Source organism: Cryptomeria japonica, chromosome 2 (genome assembly GCF_030272615.1).
Source record: "Cryptomeria japonica chromosome 2, Sugi_1.0, whole genome shotgun sequence".
NCBI lineage: Eukaryota > Viridiplantae > Streptophyta > Pinopsida > Cupressales > Cupressaceae > Cryptomeria > Cryptomeria japonica.
In genome coordinates, this window is record NC_081406.1 from 548,421,183 (window position 1) to 548,438,782 (window position 17,600).

General features: G+C 35.0%; 1 protein-coding gene across 1 annotated transcript; it reads right to left on the bottom strand.

The window, feature by feature from the left end:
• Positions 1-688: 688 nt before the first annotated feature.
• Positions 689-14,256, bottom strand: LOC131052334 (25.3 kDa vesicle transport protein SEC22-1). Its single transcript, XM_057986974.2, has 5 exons — positions 13,798-14,256; positions 11,115-11,275; positions 10,729-10,875; positions 7,703-7,779; positions 689-1,197 (listed from the first exon to the last, which is right to left on the bottom strand). The coding sequence occupies exons 1-5, from the start codon at positions 13,983-13,985 to the stop codon at positions 1,111-1,113; spliced, it is 660 nt and encodes a 219-aa protein (XP_057842957.1). The 5' UTR covers positions 13,986-14,256; the 3' UTR covers positions 689-1,110.
• Between the last annotated feature and the right edge of the window lie 3,344 nt (positions 14,257-17,600).

The following is a 17,600-nucleotide window of genomic DNA, read 5'->3' on the forward strand; positions in this document are numbered from 1 at the left end:
ACCAGCAAATGCCTTATTGCCCCAGTTGTAAGATTGAAAAACTGTTGACATAATATTGAAATTGTGGGGCTTTGACTATATATTTGATGAGGAAACGGTTCACCAAAAGTTTTCCGTTCAATTCTTTGTTTTTATACGGTGTACTGGAAATATGTAACAAGCCTTGTTGCTGAAGAATCAAATGTGATTTGGTTATTAAATGTATAATCTCCAAATAGTTCAGGGTTTAAAATGAATGGATTCAAAATACTGTAGACTTATAAGGTTGTTAAGAGAAACTACAGAATCCACTATAATTAAAATTTAAACCACCTTATACATGAAATTGGGTGCCACTTTTTCAAACCTTCCCCGTCTCATCTCAATTACGTGTGAATAAGAGACTCTTTCATCACGTGCTCTTTGCCTCTTAAATACTTCTACCAAGGACCAAAACTTCTTGAAAGTTAAATCTATATAACCCACTCATTTCAAACTTTCAAGTTAACGGAGGCCATTTGCAGAGTCCAAATCCAAAAACTTAATTAAAATTCTTTGATGGAAAGTAAAATAAGATTTATGGAATGAATGACGCTGCCATCTAACCATAAACAAGCTAAGGCATGATGTTAAGAAATGTAAAGAACATAAATGGGCTTGTACATTGGATTTAAAATGCCTATGCTTCTTATCGTACAAAACAAACACAAAAAAATTATGTTTGTTCAACATTAATTTGCATAAAAATTATATGAAGAGTCCAATCTACCTAAGGCATTCACAATCAAAATAATTCAGAGTAACACTAAAATTCAATTAGACCTTGTCATTAAATTTCCCAGTGGGAAAATCTCTCTCTTCCTCTAAAACTGTATTGGTACCATACAATGTAATGCATTCAACTTTTGCTCAGACTAAGCCCATCACTTCTCTCCCTCTTGTTGGACAACAAGTTCATAGTGTCCAACCTCAGATCTATGTCATACATTCGAAACCTGCATGCAATAGCAACTCCAAAATAACTGTTCAGTTGATAGCAGTCCTTCCATTTCACAAGTCACGTAATGGATTTTATTAGGAGACTTTTCTTCTTGCCGCAATGGAAAAATGACTTTCATACTCCAGGCACAATTATTTCCAGATATAGCCTTTCAGCCATAGGAACACAACAACAACTCCAATAACAATTGCTATAGGTGCCCACTGCCGGATAAAGGCCTGATATTGGAAACAAAAATAACAATAAATAATCCATAGACACGCTAAAATTTAACAAATGCAAGCAAAAAAACAGCAAATAGAACAATAGTTATGCAGAAATGTCAACACAGTTAATCTATTAAAAAAAGCCGCTTAACACATACAATAAAACTAATGCATTTACAAGGATCAGCACAAGTTCTAGAGAAGAAATCTATGGTGAAATTCCATCAAAATTTCTTTCTTATGTACGTCTGTGTCTGACAAACACACTGTTTTACACCTAACAAGATGCTGAAAGTTATAAATATTATTTAAGTAAAAAATGTTAAAGCAGCCAAGACAGCACTACTAGCAATAGAACTTTTGACTTTTACTGCATTTCTAAAAACAGAAATGAGCATCAAAAGATTCTACACAGTCACAGTCTCACAGATATAACAACATTATTTCTAGATGTAGGAAAACTACATAGATTTGGAATCTGGTATCAATTATAGGACCCAAAGCTGACTGGTGAGCTTCTCTAGGACTAAGCTACCTGCCCTACTTGGTTATTGATTTTTTATTTGAAGTTATCTCTAAATGTGTTTAATAGTTTATTGCTATTTACAACACTCCCTCATCCAGCCTCAATTTGGTTTAGACCCTGGCAATTCTTCAGGCTAATTTCCAGCACTTGCACAAATACCATGTTGGAAAGTGGACAAATTAGAACTCCAACCCCATTATCCGTATCCAAGTAGTGGGCTACTTTTATGGTTGACCTATTTATAACAGGCTTTGGGGGTATTCTGTGCAACTGTGGAGTACCACTTTCAAACACTTCAGGTACCAACTAAACTCCCAATGTGGTTCCTGAATTTTTAAACTGAGGAAGCATCCAATCCTGTACTGGTCTTAACAAACATCGATAACCCATCCGTAGTAGACAAATTACATCACAACAGGAAAAAGCAAAAAACCAAAAGCAAATACATAATTTTAATAGGAAAGTGTCTTAACTTCCACTTTTATAACCAGGCTTAAAAAATAAAACATAACCTTAACACAACCCCATAACGAACCACTTTGTTTCACATTGTTTTCCTTTGACGACTTGGCCTCATGGACTTCATCAAAATTCCTTAATTCATTCATTCATCCTCAAGCATACAGAGCCATTCTGAATGGCAGAAATACCAGTTCAAGCTTAATTTGACAAGTAGAAGCTGTTATAAAGCCTGACTCGTCTAAAAACTCTAAACAATTGGAAAAGAAGAAACACAATAGAGAATTGATTTTCAAGTACTCAATTTAAAAGAGACTAAAAAGAATGCATAACACCAAAACATACTTTGTTTGAGCTAACAATCTCAAGTCTTCAATAAAAAAATTTATAGAAGAGAATCCAAAATAACATAAAAATACTACTGGATGGGTGGCTAAAATCCAAGGAGAAACAACACAACAAAAAGTAAACAAGTTGCAAGCTACACACCCTTATGGTTTATTTAGTGAATCTTTGTTATTGAGAATGTGACTTGCTGTTGGTAACACAAGGGGATTATGAAGCAAATCTTCCTAAAATTCAATAAATTTATGCTACTCATGAGGAATGTAATATGCTTGGAATGGAAACAATTTTCGAACCATATGAGGGAAGGCATGGGGTACGATGCACTTTTTGGTATTTGGTACAGATTGATATATGCAAACCTATGAAAGTACCTCTATTTCTCATGCCACGTATGTTAACTGCCATTCAATGATTGTAATAGGAAAATGTGGTATATATCTTGAAAAAATAAGTCTGATAAGTTCTTCAAACAAATTAAGTGATTGTTGAAAATGAAAAATATAGAAGGACAAAGACTTTTTGATCTGACAATGAGGATGAATTTGCATCTCAGAAAGTTTGCTGATTTTTATGAATAGGAGAGTATACATAGGCAATTCACAAACCCATATACACCAAAACAAAATGTGGTTGTGGAGAGAGAATGAGGCGGTTATGAAAATGGGGCGGCACATGTTGATAGGAAGGAAGTTGAGCAGAAGTAATTCATACTGTTTTTTATTTACTCAGTGAATGCCCTTGTAAGGCACTTCAGGATATTACATCTGAGAAATGGACATCCAAATACCGTATGTAATTTGTTTCAAAATTTTGTACTCAGTTGTTTATGTGTTTGTATCACAAGTAAATTGCAGTCATTGAAGTTCTCACTGTACGAAAATGAGAAATTGTTGATTATAGTTATCATTTTAAAACATATACACTGATTGATGTACCTATCAGTAAGGTATGATGTTGGGATGTTCAAGATGAACGTTCCCTATTTTTGGCACAATTCATGTTCTCTATGCCTGCCTGATCCTAGCAGCACAGACCACAAGAAGGTTCGTGATGATATGGTATTATGGAGTATGTACTAGTGTCAGCTACTGTGTATTTCTCAAATTAGCTTGTGTCTCTGGCACTCCAGTAAGGTGACTATTAAATAGGGAAACCAGATTTAAATGAAACTGCTTTTTACTGGACATCAGATTTCCAGCCTAGCTCAGATTCTCTGCTAGATTGATACTAGCAGAGCAGCAGACAAGAAGATTGAGTCTAATGTGCGGAATATGCAAGTGTCAAATGAAATTAAATTGTGTCTCTACCAGTAAAGTTACTGTAAATAGGTGTGTTGTTCCAGATTCAAATGAAAGTGTTTTTCACTCTACATCCAATTTTCGGCCTAGTTCAGATTCTCTATGCTTGAATTGATACTAGAAGAGAAATTAATAAGAAGATTTGAGGATACTGTGAAGAATGTACAAGTGTCTCAATTAGGATGTTGACACTGAATTGTCTAAACGAGAGGGTGAGCTCTCTCAAGGCACTTCCAGTGGAAGGCCTAATGGATGGTTAAAAAAATTGTCTGACTCAGTAATTTTTGTGGTAATCTAATATCTTGTAATATTGATCTAATGAATGATAAAAGAAATAAATTTTGGCTTCGGCCTTTTATCGATCAAAAAAAAATATTGATCTAATGAATGACATTGTCTGTGAGTAAAAAAAAATTTATGGAGTAGAGCAGAAGCAGTAATCGGAAAGAGCTATGCATGTAGAGTAAGATACCTGATGAATGACAAAACATGGATTCTTGTTGAATTACCATGAAGAAAGAATTTTACAGTGTAAAAGGGTGTGCAAAAGAAAGTACATGGCTGATGGATCCTTGCACAAGGCGAGGATGTGAAAAGGTTAATTGCCCAACAAGATTGTATAGAATATAAAGAGACCTTCACTCCAACAGAAAAGATTATTCCTATTAAGGCAATTCCAGCCAATGCATCAGAAATTAGTAGAAAACATTGGAAATACAAGGTGAAATTACTGCAATATTAACTAGCACAAAGTGATGCAAATCTGAAAGTATGCTTATCAAAGATTACCCAATATGATGTTAAAGCGATAGCAACATTTAACAATAGAATAAAATCAGCAATATACCACTAGTGACACAAAATTTACATTGAGAAACCCTTTAAAAAAACTCCACACCTAAAGAAATTTAAAGCTTGTATTAAGCTTCAAATGAGTTTACAATAATGCAACTTCTATCTCAGGATTCCAGCAACACTTCATTACTTCAACTTGCTAAACAACTTACCTTCTATTAACACAAGTCTCCAATTTATACAAGGGCAAGGGTGAGAATACCACTGCAGTATCTCAAAACAAGGGTTAAATCCACCTGTAAAAACCATATGCCCCACCACTTGGAAATCTTGTAATCTTAGTTAAAAATAATTAATGATCATGGCCTTCACATGGACACCTAACAAACAACCAATCAAAGTTGGTCAATATCGAGTGCTCCATTACTCACCAACAGCTCCCACGCTAACATGCACAACATGCAAAATGCGTGCAACAACATACACAGACATTCAATTCCACATGGTCTCCACCTCCAAAGTGGATGCCTAGAAGTAAAAAGAATATTCTACCAATATGATTTGTAGTTTTGTACCACCACCAATGACTAGATCCGCCTCTATGAATGCAATTACAATTTGTCATAAATAAATAATTATTAAATATTTTTATGATTTTATCCCTTGTGTCTCCTTAGGCATCCAAGTACACCTTCCAAGTATCATGGAGACACATGAAAATAACTTAGTATTGCAAGGTTAATATCACCATATACTAACAGAAAACACTATTACATGGACATGAAAAGTGCATTCCACACTGCAGATTTGGGGAGGAAATCCATATGATGAACACAAGAGTTTGATTTTTCAAGAAAAGAACATCTTGTGTAAGCTTGTCATAGCTCTTTATTGACTATTTCCAGATATGTGCTATTTATTGACATGTAATTCATCTCTTTTACTAGAGGGTTCTTAACTTGCTGTATTATTTCTTCATTTATAAGTTTCACTTACCTCACAAAGTTTTATTTTCTTATTTTGAGAAGTGAGCTCTAGGAAGTGTGCCTAAATGCATGTGCATTCCCATTGTAATATTCACATTTACTCCTAACAGGGTATTATCTCATTGTGGGTAGGTTCCCACCGTGGTTTTTCCCTTAACTGGGTTTTCCACATCAATAGTCAATAAAGAGCTATGACAAGCTTACACAAGATGTTCTTTTCTTTTCTTGAAAAATCAAACTCTTGTGTTCATCATATGGATTTGGTTATGTTTATGGTTTTGTTAACACTTCATTTTTCAAGATAAAGCTGTATTATTTCTTCATTTATAAGTTTCAATCCCTTTAAAAAGGATTTGGTTATGTTTATGGTTTTGTTAACACTTCATTTTTCTCAGGTCTCATTCACCACATCCAATCAGTGATGTTTGTTTTTAAACAGGTCAATGACAATTGTAATGATATTTAAGCCTGTTGTGATTTTTATTTAAAGCTCATGAACCTTAACATCTCTTTCCCAGCAGGTTTTGGCAACATTTTGCTGCTCCTTTTCAATTTGCTTGCCTGTCAGCATTATTCACCTTTAGTACTTTCTTGACTTGTTTTTTGTTAATAAGCTTCCAATTGGTACAATATAAATAGTGCTTTATATTTATCTTGCATGTGTAATGACGGACTGTTATATAAAACATTCAATTTATGAAGAGACTTTCCAGACATGTAATACACATTATTGACAATATGTGCATTTTCAACATGATGGTGCTTACTATGTAGTTGGAAGGTCATTTTGTGGGTAATCAGTTGTGGCCCATTATGCATTGAGTAGCTAGGTTTCATTCAGATAGTTACATTTTTCATGCATAAAAATATGCAACTTTTCCTTGGGAGAACTCCATTCATTTTGTATGGAATAGAGTGCAAAATTAAACTGAAGATTTTGGATTGTACTTCCTGTGTAATGATTTTCAAAGAGGAGACAATAAGTTTTCTACTATGCTGGTGGTAGGCAAAGAATGTTCGAATCCATTCAGTAATGTTACCTAATACAGGAAATGAAATGTGACAGAAAATAGATGCAGAAAGGCTTTGCCATAATAAAAATATCTAGGATTTCTTACATATAAATATAGAAAATAACAATTTTTCAAATTATTAAAGGTTAAATTATAATTGGAATGCCAAAATCAACTTGAATAATTAAAATTCACAAACCACAAAAGAAATATAATTGAAAATCATACTGAGCACGAAAGTTGTAATACACAGTCGGGACATATCAAGGGGTTTCTTTTGAGTACTTTCTACACAAAGTTTCTTACTGCTTTAGACCAGCAAAGGAAATTTCTGTTTCGAAATTTCAACTGTGAGCATAAATCTAGCATTCGGCAACCATGACATGTTAGACTGCAACCTATATTTACTCCATTTTCAACAATACACACCACCAAAGGAGATAATGTGATAAAGCGTCTAAGAAAAAGTCCACCATCCCATTTCCTCTCACAAAAATCACTTCAGACTCTACATTTTCTATAGATAAAAAGATTTTATGGCCAGAGAATATATACACAAAACCATGGTGTGGTTATTAACTTATTTCCCAGTAATTGAGACGTTAAAGGATAAGCACAGTTTCTTATGTCACTGATTGGAACAAAGCATCTTTTGAATGAAGAATACTAATCTCTCATAGTTTCTACACCAAAATGAAAATTCAGAGACACAGTAAACCATCATGAATTCTGTTAATGTAAGCCAAAAAGATAAATTGTGTGACTTATAAGGCAAACAAAACTCAGTGGTGTATTTTCTAACCTGAATCGCTCAGCTGAAACAACTCTATGTATCTAGCAATCTACAATTGAAGCCCTTGTGTTTTAAGAAGCTCACTATTCAATGTTTAACTTTAGGCATTTAGCAATATAAACTAGAAATGTTTCTGCATTCCTATAAGATGATAAAGGTTCCATCATCCAATGTGTTAAGTAAGCCAATCTATTTAAACATAAATGATAAAACAAATATATGCCATTAGAATGCCTGTACATATTCAGTTACAGATAAACAAATTAAAGAGAAAGGATGGAAATTAAATATGTCCAGACCTGTCTGTTTAGATCCTTAGCTTTGTCAGCATATACACGAGACTCAGATGACAACCGACTAGACATCTGACTGACCTCTGCAGGAACCAAAACCAAAGGTGAATGCTCATTTAGTAATGATTTCAACTGCAATATGCACCAATTCTTGGAAGATAAAGAGAATGATTTGCAAAAGAAAATTTTATAGGTAAAATAAACAAGAACTCTTATTGTTATATTTTGAAGGGTCAAAAATAAAAGATAATGCAGGAATGAAAGATGATCTTAGGAAAAAATTAAGAAAAAATCAAGGCCCAAAAAAATATATTCTACTCCAGTTAAATTCCAAACACACAAACAACGTAATAGATCCAATATAACTCCATTGTACAGAAGTTTTAACTTTTATCCTTATTTCACAATCCTTTGAAAACGTAGTTACTAAAGCAAAATCCATAGATGAGGTATTAAAAAATCTTGGGATGATATAATTCCAATACAAAGTTGAGCATGGGTAACATTTCTAATTTATGACAAAGTTGATCATGGTTTACATTTCTAGCTTTTACTGAACCAAAAGTAGGGTATCCATGATACAACAAAATGATGATTGCTTAAATGCAGATTAACATAGCAATTGCACTCTTTCTTTCAACAATGAAGTGTTGGGATGGATTTTTCCTCATCAGGCCTTGCAAACAATTCCAGATGAAACAAACCAGGATTTCCTAACCTCCCTGTGCTTCAAAACTTGTTGGGATTGGATCTATGCAGAACATGACTCATTCTTCATTACAATTCATGATGACGGGGTAGTTTATTAGGAGAAACAAAAATGGCCAGAGCCAACAAGAAAAAAAAGTTGAAATACAATATAACTTGTAGGAATCTGTGTACTGTGACAATATTATGTAAGATATCCTTTTAGGGAGTGCCTTTCCTCTATTATAAAACTTTCAAGTCTTTCAACCATTTACTGTGTCTTAAATTCAAGTCTTGAAAAGATTTATTTATATAAGTCTTGTCTTTTCTTTAGTATTGGCAAAACTGTAAAAACATAGTAGAAATTGTTGAGATGGGTTTGCCAGAAAAATGTTTCCTTTTTGTCCCCAAAAGATCTCTTTGTGAGAGTCTTATCTTTGATTTGGTAGGGACAAAAGTGTAAATGCTAGCTATTGTAGAAATTGGTGAAAGAAGTATGCCAACATTATGTTTCCTCATTACCCAATCATAGAGTTGTAAGGAAGTTAAGTAGCGGAACAACTTCCTACACTAACCTTGAGAGGAGGGTAATGCAAAAACTTTTACAGATCGTCACAACAGTTACAGAAAACAAAAATAGATATAATAACATTAAAACCATAACACAATGATTTACGTGGAGAAAACCCTTTCAGGAGAAAAACCCCACACTCCAAAAGCCGCCCAATATATCATTCAGCAATCAAAAACAAATTACAATATACTTGCAGAGCAAGCTCTTCGCAGGAGTACCACTAATCAAAGAATCAGAGGTAACTCAATAGCCATAAGACTCTTACACAACCTCTATCTCACGCACCTCATATATAGGAGATACAATACAAGAAACCGTCTAACGGTATTACAAAACCATAGGCTAAAACCACTGTGACGTGCCCCTCCCTTCTAGATGCCCTATGACGTGTCCCTCCCTTTTTACAGCTCATTTATGTGTCCGATGTATTTTATATTTCCTATTCCAGGAGTACAAACTTCCGAAGGCCATAACTTGAGAACCGTGTGTCCTATTGACGAGTTGTTTGAAGCACCAAAAAGCTCGTGAAGTGCTCTATTGCCTCAAAAAACGCTACATCGTTTACCCCCACTTTTTAGGGCGTTTTGAGACCTCTACAGTCCTCAAAATCAAATTTAAATCTTTCATTGGACCCCTCCAAAACAGAAAATTTAAAATCTTCAAAACTAGCTGTGATCTTGTAACGTAACTTTACCGAAATGCTTATCTAGCCAACCAAAAGCTTCGGAGAGAATTTCACACCATTTCGTGCTCAAATGAAAACTTAATATAAATAGTAACCTCATGTAAAAGCAAGGTTGAGACACCATTTTCCCAACAAGAGTTGCTAAAATGAAAAACAAAAAAGAGCTACAGATTAAGCTAGAACCCACTTAAACTAAAATTAGTACAGATGGAGATTCTAATGGTAGCCCCAGTGCAGCAAACTCTAATGATTGGATACAAATTTAGATGTTGTTTCCTATTTGTAGTTAAGTCTACCAACAAGTATGAAGTAGGCTTGAGCCAAAATAGGCGACCTCCTATTAAGTCCTAGTGCTTTATCTCCATGAAGTCTGTAATTTAGAGCTATTGGCTGGTTGGTGTCAGCTGTCTTATAAATAAAACTTTATTGTTATATAATTCTTGTATTTTTTAGACTGAGTGCCTACCATGGTCAGATAGGTTTCACCTTTAAGCTATTTCAGTTTACGATGGCCTTCACAGTTTCACAGCTACTGAAAAGCATAAATCCACAAGAGTATGTAGCCATCTGTTTTGTTTGGTATTTTTTGCTCTTTTCGCCTAATTCAAACAAAAAAGTGAGTTCAATGACTGTTGAAAAAATAACTTTACTACATGACCATTTTTGCCTCCTGTGTGCAAAAGGAGTTGTGTTTAAATGTGCATGTCATTTCTAATGTTGAATTAAGCATGATTCAAATAAGAAATTCCATACTGATTAAGAGCACAATTCTGGCATTTAGAACACATAAAAAACACAGCCATGAACTAGAATAAAAATTTTAAAAGAACCTACAGAAATCCAGGAAAAAGCATAAAATAGAATATGAAAAGTTGAAAACTATTACAACACACTGTGTCTATTAGTAAATTTTAGTTGTCACACACATGATGAAGATATAGCTGTCCATGCCCCCAAATCATGCACTTGCATGCAATCAAAACATTAAGGGACTAGTTAATTCTGATATCTGTCTTTGTCTGTAACAAATTGCAGGAAACGATTAAACAAATGCATTCAAGATGCTAATTAAAAATGTGCGCTTACGGTCCAATTTTTCACCAACTCCCAGAACCTCTTGAACATTTCGAGTCATAATCTGTTGCACTTCATACAGGTCATCATTCAACTTGGCAAGGTTTCTTTGTGTCTGAGTATCCAAGTACAGCTTCCTTGTCTTTTGAATAAATGTATCTTTTACAGAAACAACAGAAACTCATAAGAAAATCAATTTCTACCAAAAAGAAAACTCAAGTAAAATGAAAAAAACTGCTGGCAGACTGCCTGTGTATTACTATTACTACACTGCAATTTTAAAATGATCAAGAAAAGTTCATATGTCCCAAGCTTTGAATGAGAACAGCATGAAATTCTTGCTTACAGAAAAATGTGATGTCCTATAATAATAAAACTTAAAAATGAAAACACCTTACCAAATTTAATGAACGCATAGGGTCTTGCCACAGTTTCAATTTGAGAATGATTAACTTTTTCAAATTCATTTTTAAGATCCTCCAGATATTGAAATGCAAGCTTTTTCGGATATGATCGGTCACACATGGTTAAGTAACAAACTCGAGCTTCAATGATGTAGCTGAAAGCATTGAGTCAAGGTATAAATTGTACATGAAAGTAAATACATTCAACAGGAATGAATAGGCAAAATTTAGTAAACTTAAACATGCACAAAACAGAAACCATAGAAAACAAGTTTAGTGTTTCATAATTAAGGCTACATAAGAAGGTACAACAAAAACAGAAAATTGACAATTCATTAGGAGACAACACGTTCTATCTCAAACACTAAACTAAAAATGACAAAGTACAGTAATAAATAATTTATAGGGATCAAGCTAATCAAATGTCAACAAAGGGGCTACAAAACCAGACCAACCAGATAAATGTGAAATAGGTTTAAATGCATTATCCTTAAATCAATACAAACCAAATAAAAAGCAATCATACAAATAATAACCCCACAATAACTGAACTACAATAGCAATACAAAAATGACTTGACACACTAAAAAATCAAAATCTAGCTCTTTTATAATGCATAGTGGATATGGACTAGATGGATATTAAATGCTTGTGATGTGGTGGCATAAGGTGTTATGATATTTGCATAAACATCAAGAACTGCATATTCTAATTCCATGAATTTCAGCATTCACACTTCAGGATAGCCCCATCTATTAGCACAACACCCTAATCATTTATGCCCTACCTTGTTCAAGAAGCTGGATGGTGTAAATGTGCCTTGAGTACAGGCAAGTCTAAACTCTGTGCCTGATTTATTATCAAAGTCTTGAATACCAAGTCTGGTCATACTCTGACATAAGTCATGAATTCAAAATAAAATATGGTAAAGGCAATTGGGCAAGATAAAACGCATGAATGTTTTTCATCAATTTAACAATAAGCCATCTAAATTTAGCCCATAACAAGAGGCTAAAACCTTAAAATACAAGCCTATAGTTTATGCCAAAAATGAAGAAAAGTTTAAACATATTACAAGGCCTGTCAAATGGGTTGAGCTTAAACCATAATCATCATCACTTTCATTCTTGAGTTCCCAATTCAAATCCCCACAAGACTTGTTAAGTGATTAAATTAAGTAAAATACTACATACAAATTTGGGCACAGTATCCCTTAATAACATGTAATGTTGACAGTAGAGATAGACCTCGGTTGTGGCATGTAAACTGAAGGTTACCCCACAAGGAGAAGTGACCAAACAGATTAAAAAACAAATATTGCCAAGTTGCCAAAAAATGCAATCTACTTTCTAGGGATCAACCAGGAAGTTTGACTCATCTGCGATAGTTCTGAATTAGAAAGCTGCTCTATACTCATCCATGAGCGATTGATTTTAGCTGTTGAATAATACATTCAAAGGATGGGATCCCAGAAGGAGACAACAACCTCAATTTGCACGCCCTAGGTGATCCCATGAAATATGATTTATTGAAAATATGAAAGTAATAAACTTTTGCTGCAAATTTGCATTACCTGCCTCAGATAGTTTGGGAAATTGTTTTGTCAAATGTTGCTTTGCATTCCACGGAAAATTGATTAGAACTTCCCTCCAGAATATTTGTCGTAGTTTTGGATGAAGCTTCTAGAAGCTTTAGAAGAACTAAAAATTCCCCGATGAGGCCTTCTTACTTAAAATTCTCCTAAACATAGTAGTAGTTCTTCCTGTGGGGACACTAGATAAGGTGGTATGTGCATTTCCTGGCATTCAGGGAAAACTAAGTGCAAAAAATCTGCACATCAAATAAAACAATAAAACGCTTGCAAAGTTTACACCATCACATCTGCTGAGGTGACAATATAGTTGAACTGAGAGAGACACGTAAAATTAATATCATGTCAATGCCCTGCCAGGTAAATAGTCCCTTTTGTGCTCCACACTGCCCATAGAAAACAACATGAATAAGATACTCTGTATCTCAGTAAAAGACACCCAATTTCAAGCCAGATTATCCAAGGAAATAAAAGAGAAAAACAATAGAGCTCTGCGGCACAATCATAAAATTTTAAATCTAAATTTCTGTTTTACGGCACCGAGATATGAAAACAGAATGCCGTAAATTTCCGTCCTGCAGCACCACTATAAAAAAAAAAGAAATTGATATAGCATGGATGGCTCATTTTTTGTGATTTTGGTTGATTCTTGGGTGATATTGCTAAGTTTTTATATATTCAATTTGAAGAGTGTTGTGAAATTTGACCCTTTTTTTGACCGAGCCCAAGCCTACTATTAGCCTGCTGAGTCCAAAGCCAATTCCAAGTCCCGAGAGTATCGAAGGACGTAGGCAATAAGATCTTTATGGGAACACATGGGATATACTATCTGAATGATCATAATCATCAAATAAATCAAAACTAAGAAAATAAATGCAATCTCAATACCGGCCCAATTGACGACCATTGCCATCTAAACCCTAGATCAACCACACGTTTGCCCTAAAAACTTCCCAAGCGCTGAAACACCTGAAAATTACGACGTCATTTGCCAGCCAATGAATTCAAACGCACAGCACATGCAAATTCATGAATGAGTGTCAAAAATCTGAAAACCCGAACATAAACAAATAAATTATAGGATACTGAAATACATAGGGGCCCGATTCAATTGACATTCTAGAGGCCTCGTGCTGGCCCTGAGACAATTTCTTGAACAAAGATTTGGCTTGTTGCTTGTACAACTCCAGATCTCTCTGCTCGCGGCCGTCATCCAACCCTTCCGCTAGAGGAAGCCCATCGGTAACCCTTGCTATCATCGTCAGCTTAACCATTTTGACCTAATTGACCTCGATTCTGTTATTTTCCTTTAAACCTGTGAACAATTGAAATTCGAATTCTCTCAATTCAACCAAAACCTTTCAAATTTCTCTAATGCTTGGTCAGATCTGCGCTTCACCTTTTGCAGATTTTCTTAAATATGATTTTTCGTTGTTGAAATATCAGAGTTGTGATTTGATTGTCTATTTAATAGTTTGAAAAAGAGTTCAGTGGTCAAGCTGGAAAGCGCCAAAGTCGGACTCGAACCTTGGACGTTTGTATTAGGATCGGATCGGGCAAAACAACCAGGAGTATAAAATTAAAAAAAAAAACCGTTAAGGTTATTTAAAATAGTTAAAAGGACACTGGTGTTTTTCCCTCATCCATATTTTATGAGTGTCATGAGTATGAATGGTCCATTTAAAACTCATTACATATCATTTAATATAGGTGATGTTTGTAAGGGTGAAGTATTGGGGCTTCCCAAGAGATTGCATATTTCAACTCACTCCCTTTGTCATTCATTACATCTAGGTGATGCTCATGAAAGTGAAGCATCGAAACTTCCTAAGAAATCACACATTTCAATGGTACTCTAATTTATCATCTATTGTAGTACTAATCCAACTCAAGTGTGCTTAATCATGGGTGACCTTCGAACAAAGTCATAATGTTTCACCCCTGTGAACATCACTTAAATACAACAAGTGTTAAGTGGACTATTTCTGCTTATAATAAATGGGTTGTTATGAACCATCATTCATGAAATATGGGTCAATAAGTTTGACTCAAAAACTACGCAATTGAATCCTAACAAAATATTACATAATTTGAAATGTTGTAATAAAACATTGTCTATTCAATAATGAGTGAGTTGAGAAACTTTAAATTAAGGTTCACAAGACACTACACTTGTTGTAAGTTTAGTAAATGATGTACCAAGGCAAGTGGATTTGCTATTGGAGGAAACTCCTTGGTTGAGTATGCTTGAGTCAAGTAGCACTATGATGGTGACCTCTTAGGAAGCCACAATAATCCACCCTTATGAGTATCACCTAGATATGATGAGTGTTAAGTACACTATTCATAGTCATGCGAGGGATTTTTATAAACCAATATTCATGAAATGTGGGTCAATGCAAAGAAAAACACTACCTACTTGATAATGAATGAGCTAAGGAGCTCTATATTGGATCGTTCATAAGGCACAACACTTGATGAAGGTTTTACAAATGGGCAATAAAGCTATGCAAGCTTGATCTTGCGGGAAACTCCTTTCTAACTATGTTTGAGTTAAATAGTAATAGGATAGGTGACCTCCTAGAGATTTTTAATGGCTCACTCTTGTGAGCATAACCTAAATGCAAGAAAGCTAAGTGGATCATTCTTATTCATAAGAAATAGGTTCTTATAATCCACTTTAAATTTTGGATTGATACGAAGAAAAACACCACATGTTTAACAATGAATGAGCTTGTGAGTGTTGTAATGAATGGTGCATAAGGCACAACAATTATTGAAGGTTTTACTTGAATCGTGTAGAAATCTAAGTGGACTTGATCATGGGGAACTCCTGTGTAATGCCCCACGAGGAACCCCAAGGGAATACCCACAACAAGGGTGAAACAAAAAAAAAAATTGAAGTATAAATCACATTAAGTGCATTAATTACTACAATAGCACTATGATACACAAGTGGAAGACTTACACCAGAATTCTTTAAGGGTTACCAACGAAGAATAAAACCAAAAGTTAAATTCCACAATTACGATTAATCCAATAATTCTTCATAACTCATAAAACATAATAAGCCATATGCAATCACAGTTACACCATTGAAAGATTGAAATGATACAATATAATTACTCTTCAATAAAGCATTAACACATATCATAAAGGAAGCTGATAACAACATCCAAACAAGGATTACATTGACCTTCCAATACATGGCTCTCAATACATTCAGAGTTTACAACTTAACCAAATACCAGGTTACATAAGTTCATTGATACAATGACCACATAGGTCTCCAAAGAATAATAATCTCCAAACATGAGATAGAGCATGAGCCACGAACCACAGGAACACTTGCGAAGCCAATCCTCGCATGAAGGTACGAACACGAACATCCGATGGGAAGTGGCACTACCACTCGACCATGTAATTCCCAAAATGGAATCACCCCACCGTGATAGGAGATAGTAGAGGACCCTTAAGCAAGCAAAAGCATGCTATGGTCGACAAAACAATACGACTCCATGACAACACAAAATGACTCCACAATAATTCAGGTGACTCAACACCACAGTACACAAGTGACTTGACATCACAAAACACAAGGGAACCTAAAGAGAGAGTTTCATCACATAGCTTATGATGGTTAGCATGGTCGGCCTCCATATGTCCCAACCCCCATCCTGGGTTATCCTGGTAACCTTTCTCGAACCTCTAGCTCCAACTAAGTCTCATGCGGACCCTACTAGCCTTTCGTGAAGATAAGGTGGTCGATGCCATTCCAAGCCTTTCCACAACATCATGATCCCTTTACAAGCACTCAACCATGCGCGAGGTACAATATCTTATATAATTTAAAAAACTACCCACCTAATCAATTTATTAGATTATCACTCATTATCTGACTTTTGATGGGTTGTCATGCCATCCACTTTGGGCGTGACCCCCACTCAAAAGCCACTCTCTCAAAGGACACTAAACAAACATGGTCACTCCACGAGAACCCTATGGCAAAGCAGACAGCCATAACACCACGATCCAAAAATAAGTCGTCAAAACAAGGACATGCTAACTCTTGGCTAACCATAAGGCAAAGACACTACATAGTTAAGACAATGAGGTCATCATACATCACTTGAATAAAATAGTCAAATATGCCATTACAGGACGACTGAACCAAAGACGAGAAATAACACAAATACAACTCTTTGCAAGGAAAGCTAATTTCACTAAGTCCGCACTCAGACAATCTTTGAGAAAATCAACATCATAAGCACTTGCAACTTCATTAATTGAAAATTAAATAAAACACCCTTATACGACATTCACTTCCATTTAATTTCCAAATTCATACACCAATATAGAATAAAATCCATATTAATTTTCTCAACCAAATAATAATATGAATTATATAAACATATAATCTATTTCCAAAATACATCCAAATTACCAATTTGGAGTTAATATTCAAGCCTTGATTTCAATAAATAAATTTACGAAATTAATATAAAAATCACTTATAACTTACCATTTAAAATTCAACTTTAAAAGCAACTTTAAAAAGTTATTGCATTTATAAAATTAAATAAACGGCATATTATAAATTGTACCGCGAAGGGTACAAGGCATACAGGGGCCAAAGCCTACTTGCGGTAGTGTTGTTGCCGGAGTAGCAGGCACTACCTGCCGGTAGTATTGCTACCGCTAGTAGCAACCGCTAATGACCAGTAGTACTTCTACTAACCGGTAGCAGTCCTGCCGACCGGTGTAGCAGCACTGTCGATCGATAGTGCTGCTACCGCGTAGCCGCACTGTCGACTGGTGGTGCTGCTACCTGCGGGTAGCCAGACACTACCGTCCCACGTGGTGGGGTTAGCCTGCCACAGGGGTAAGGT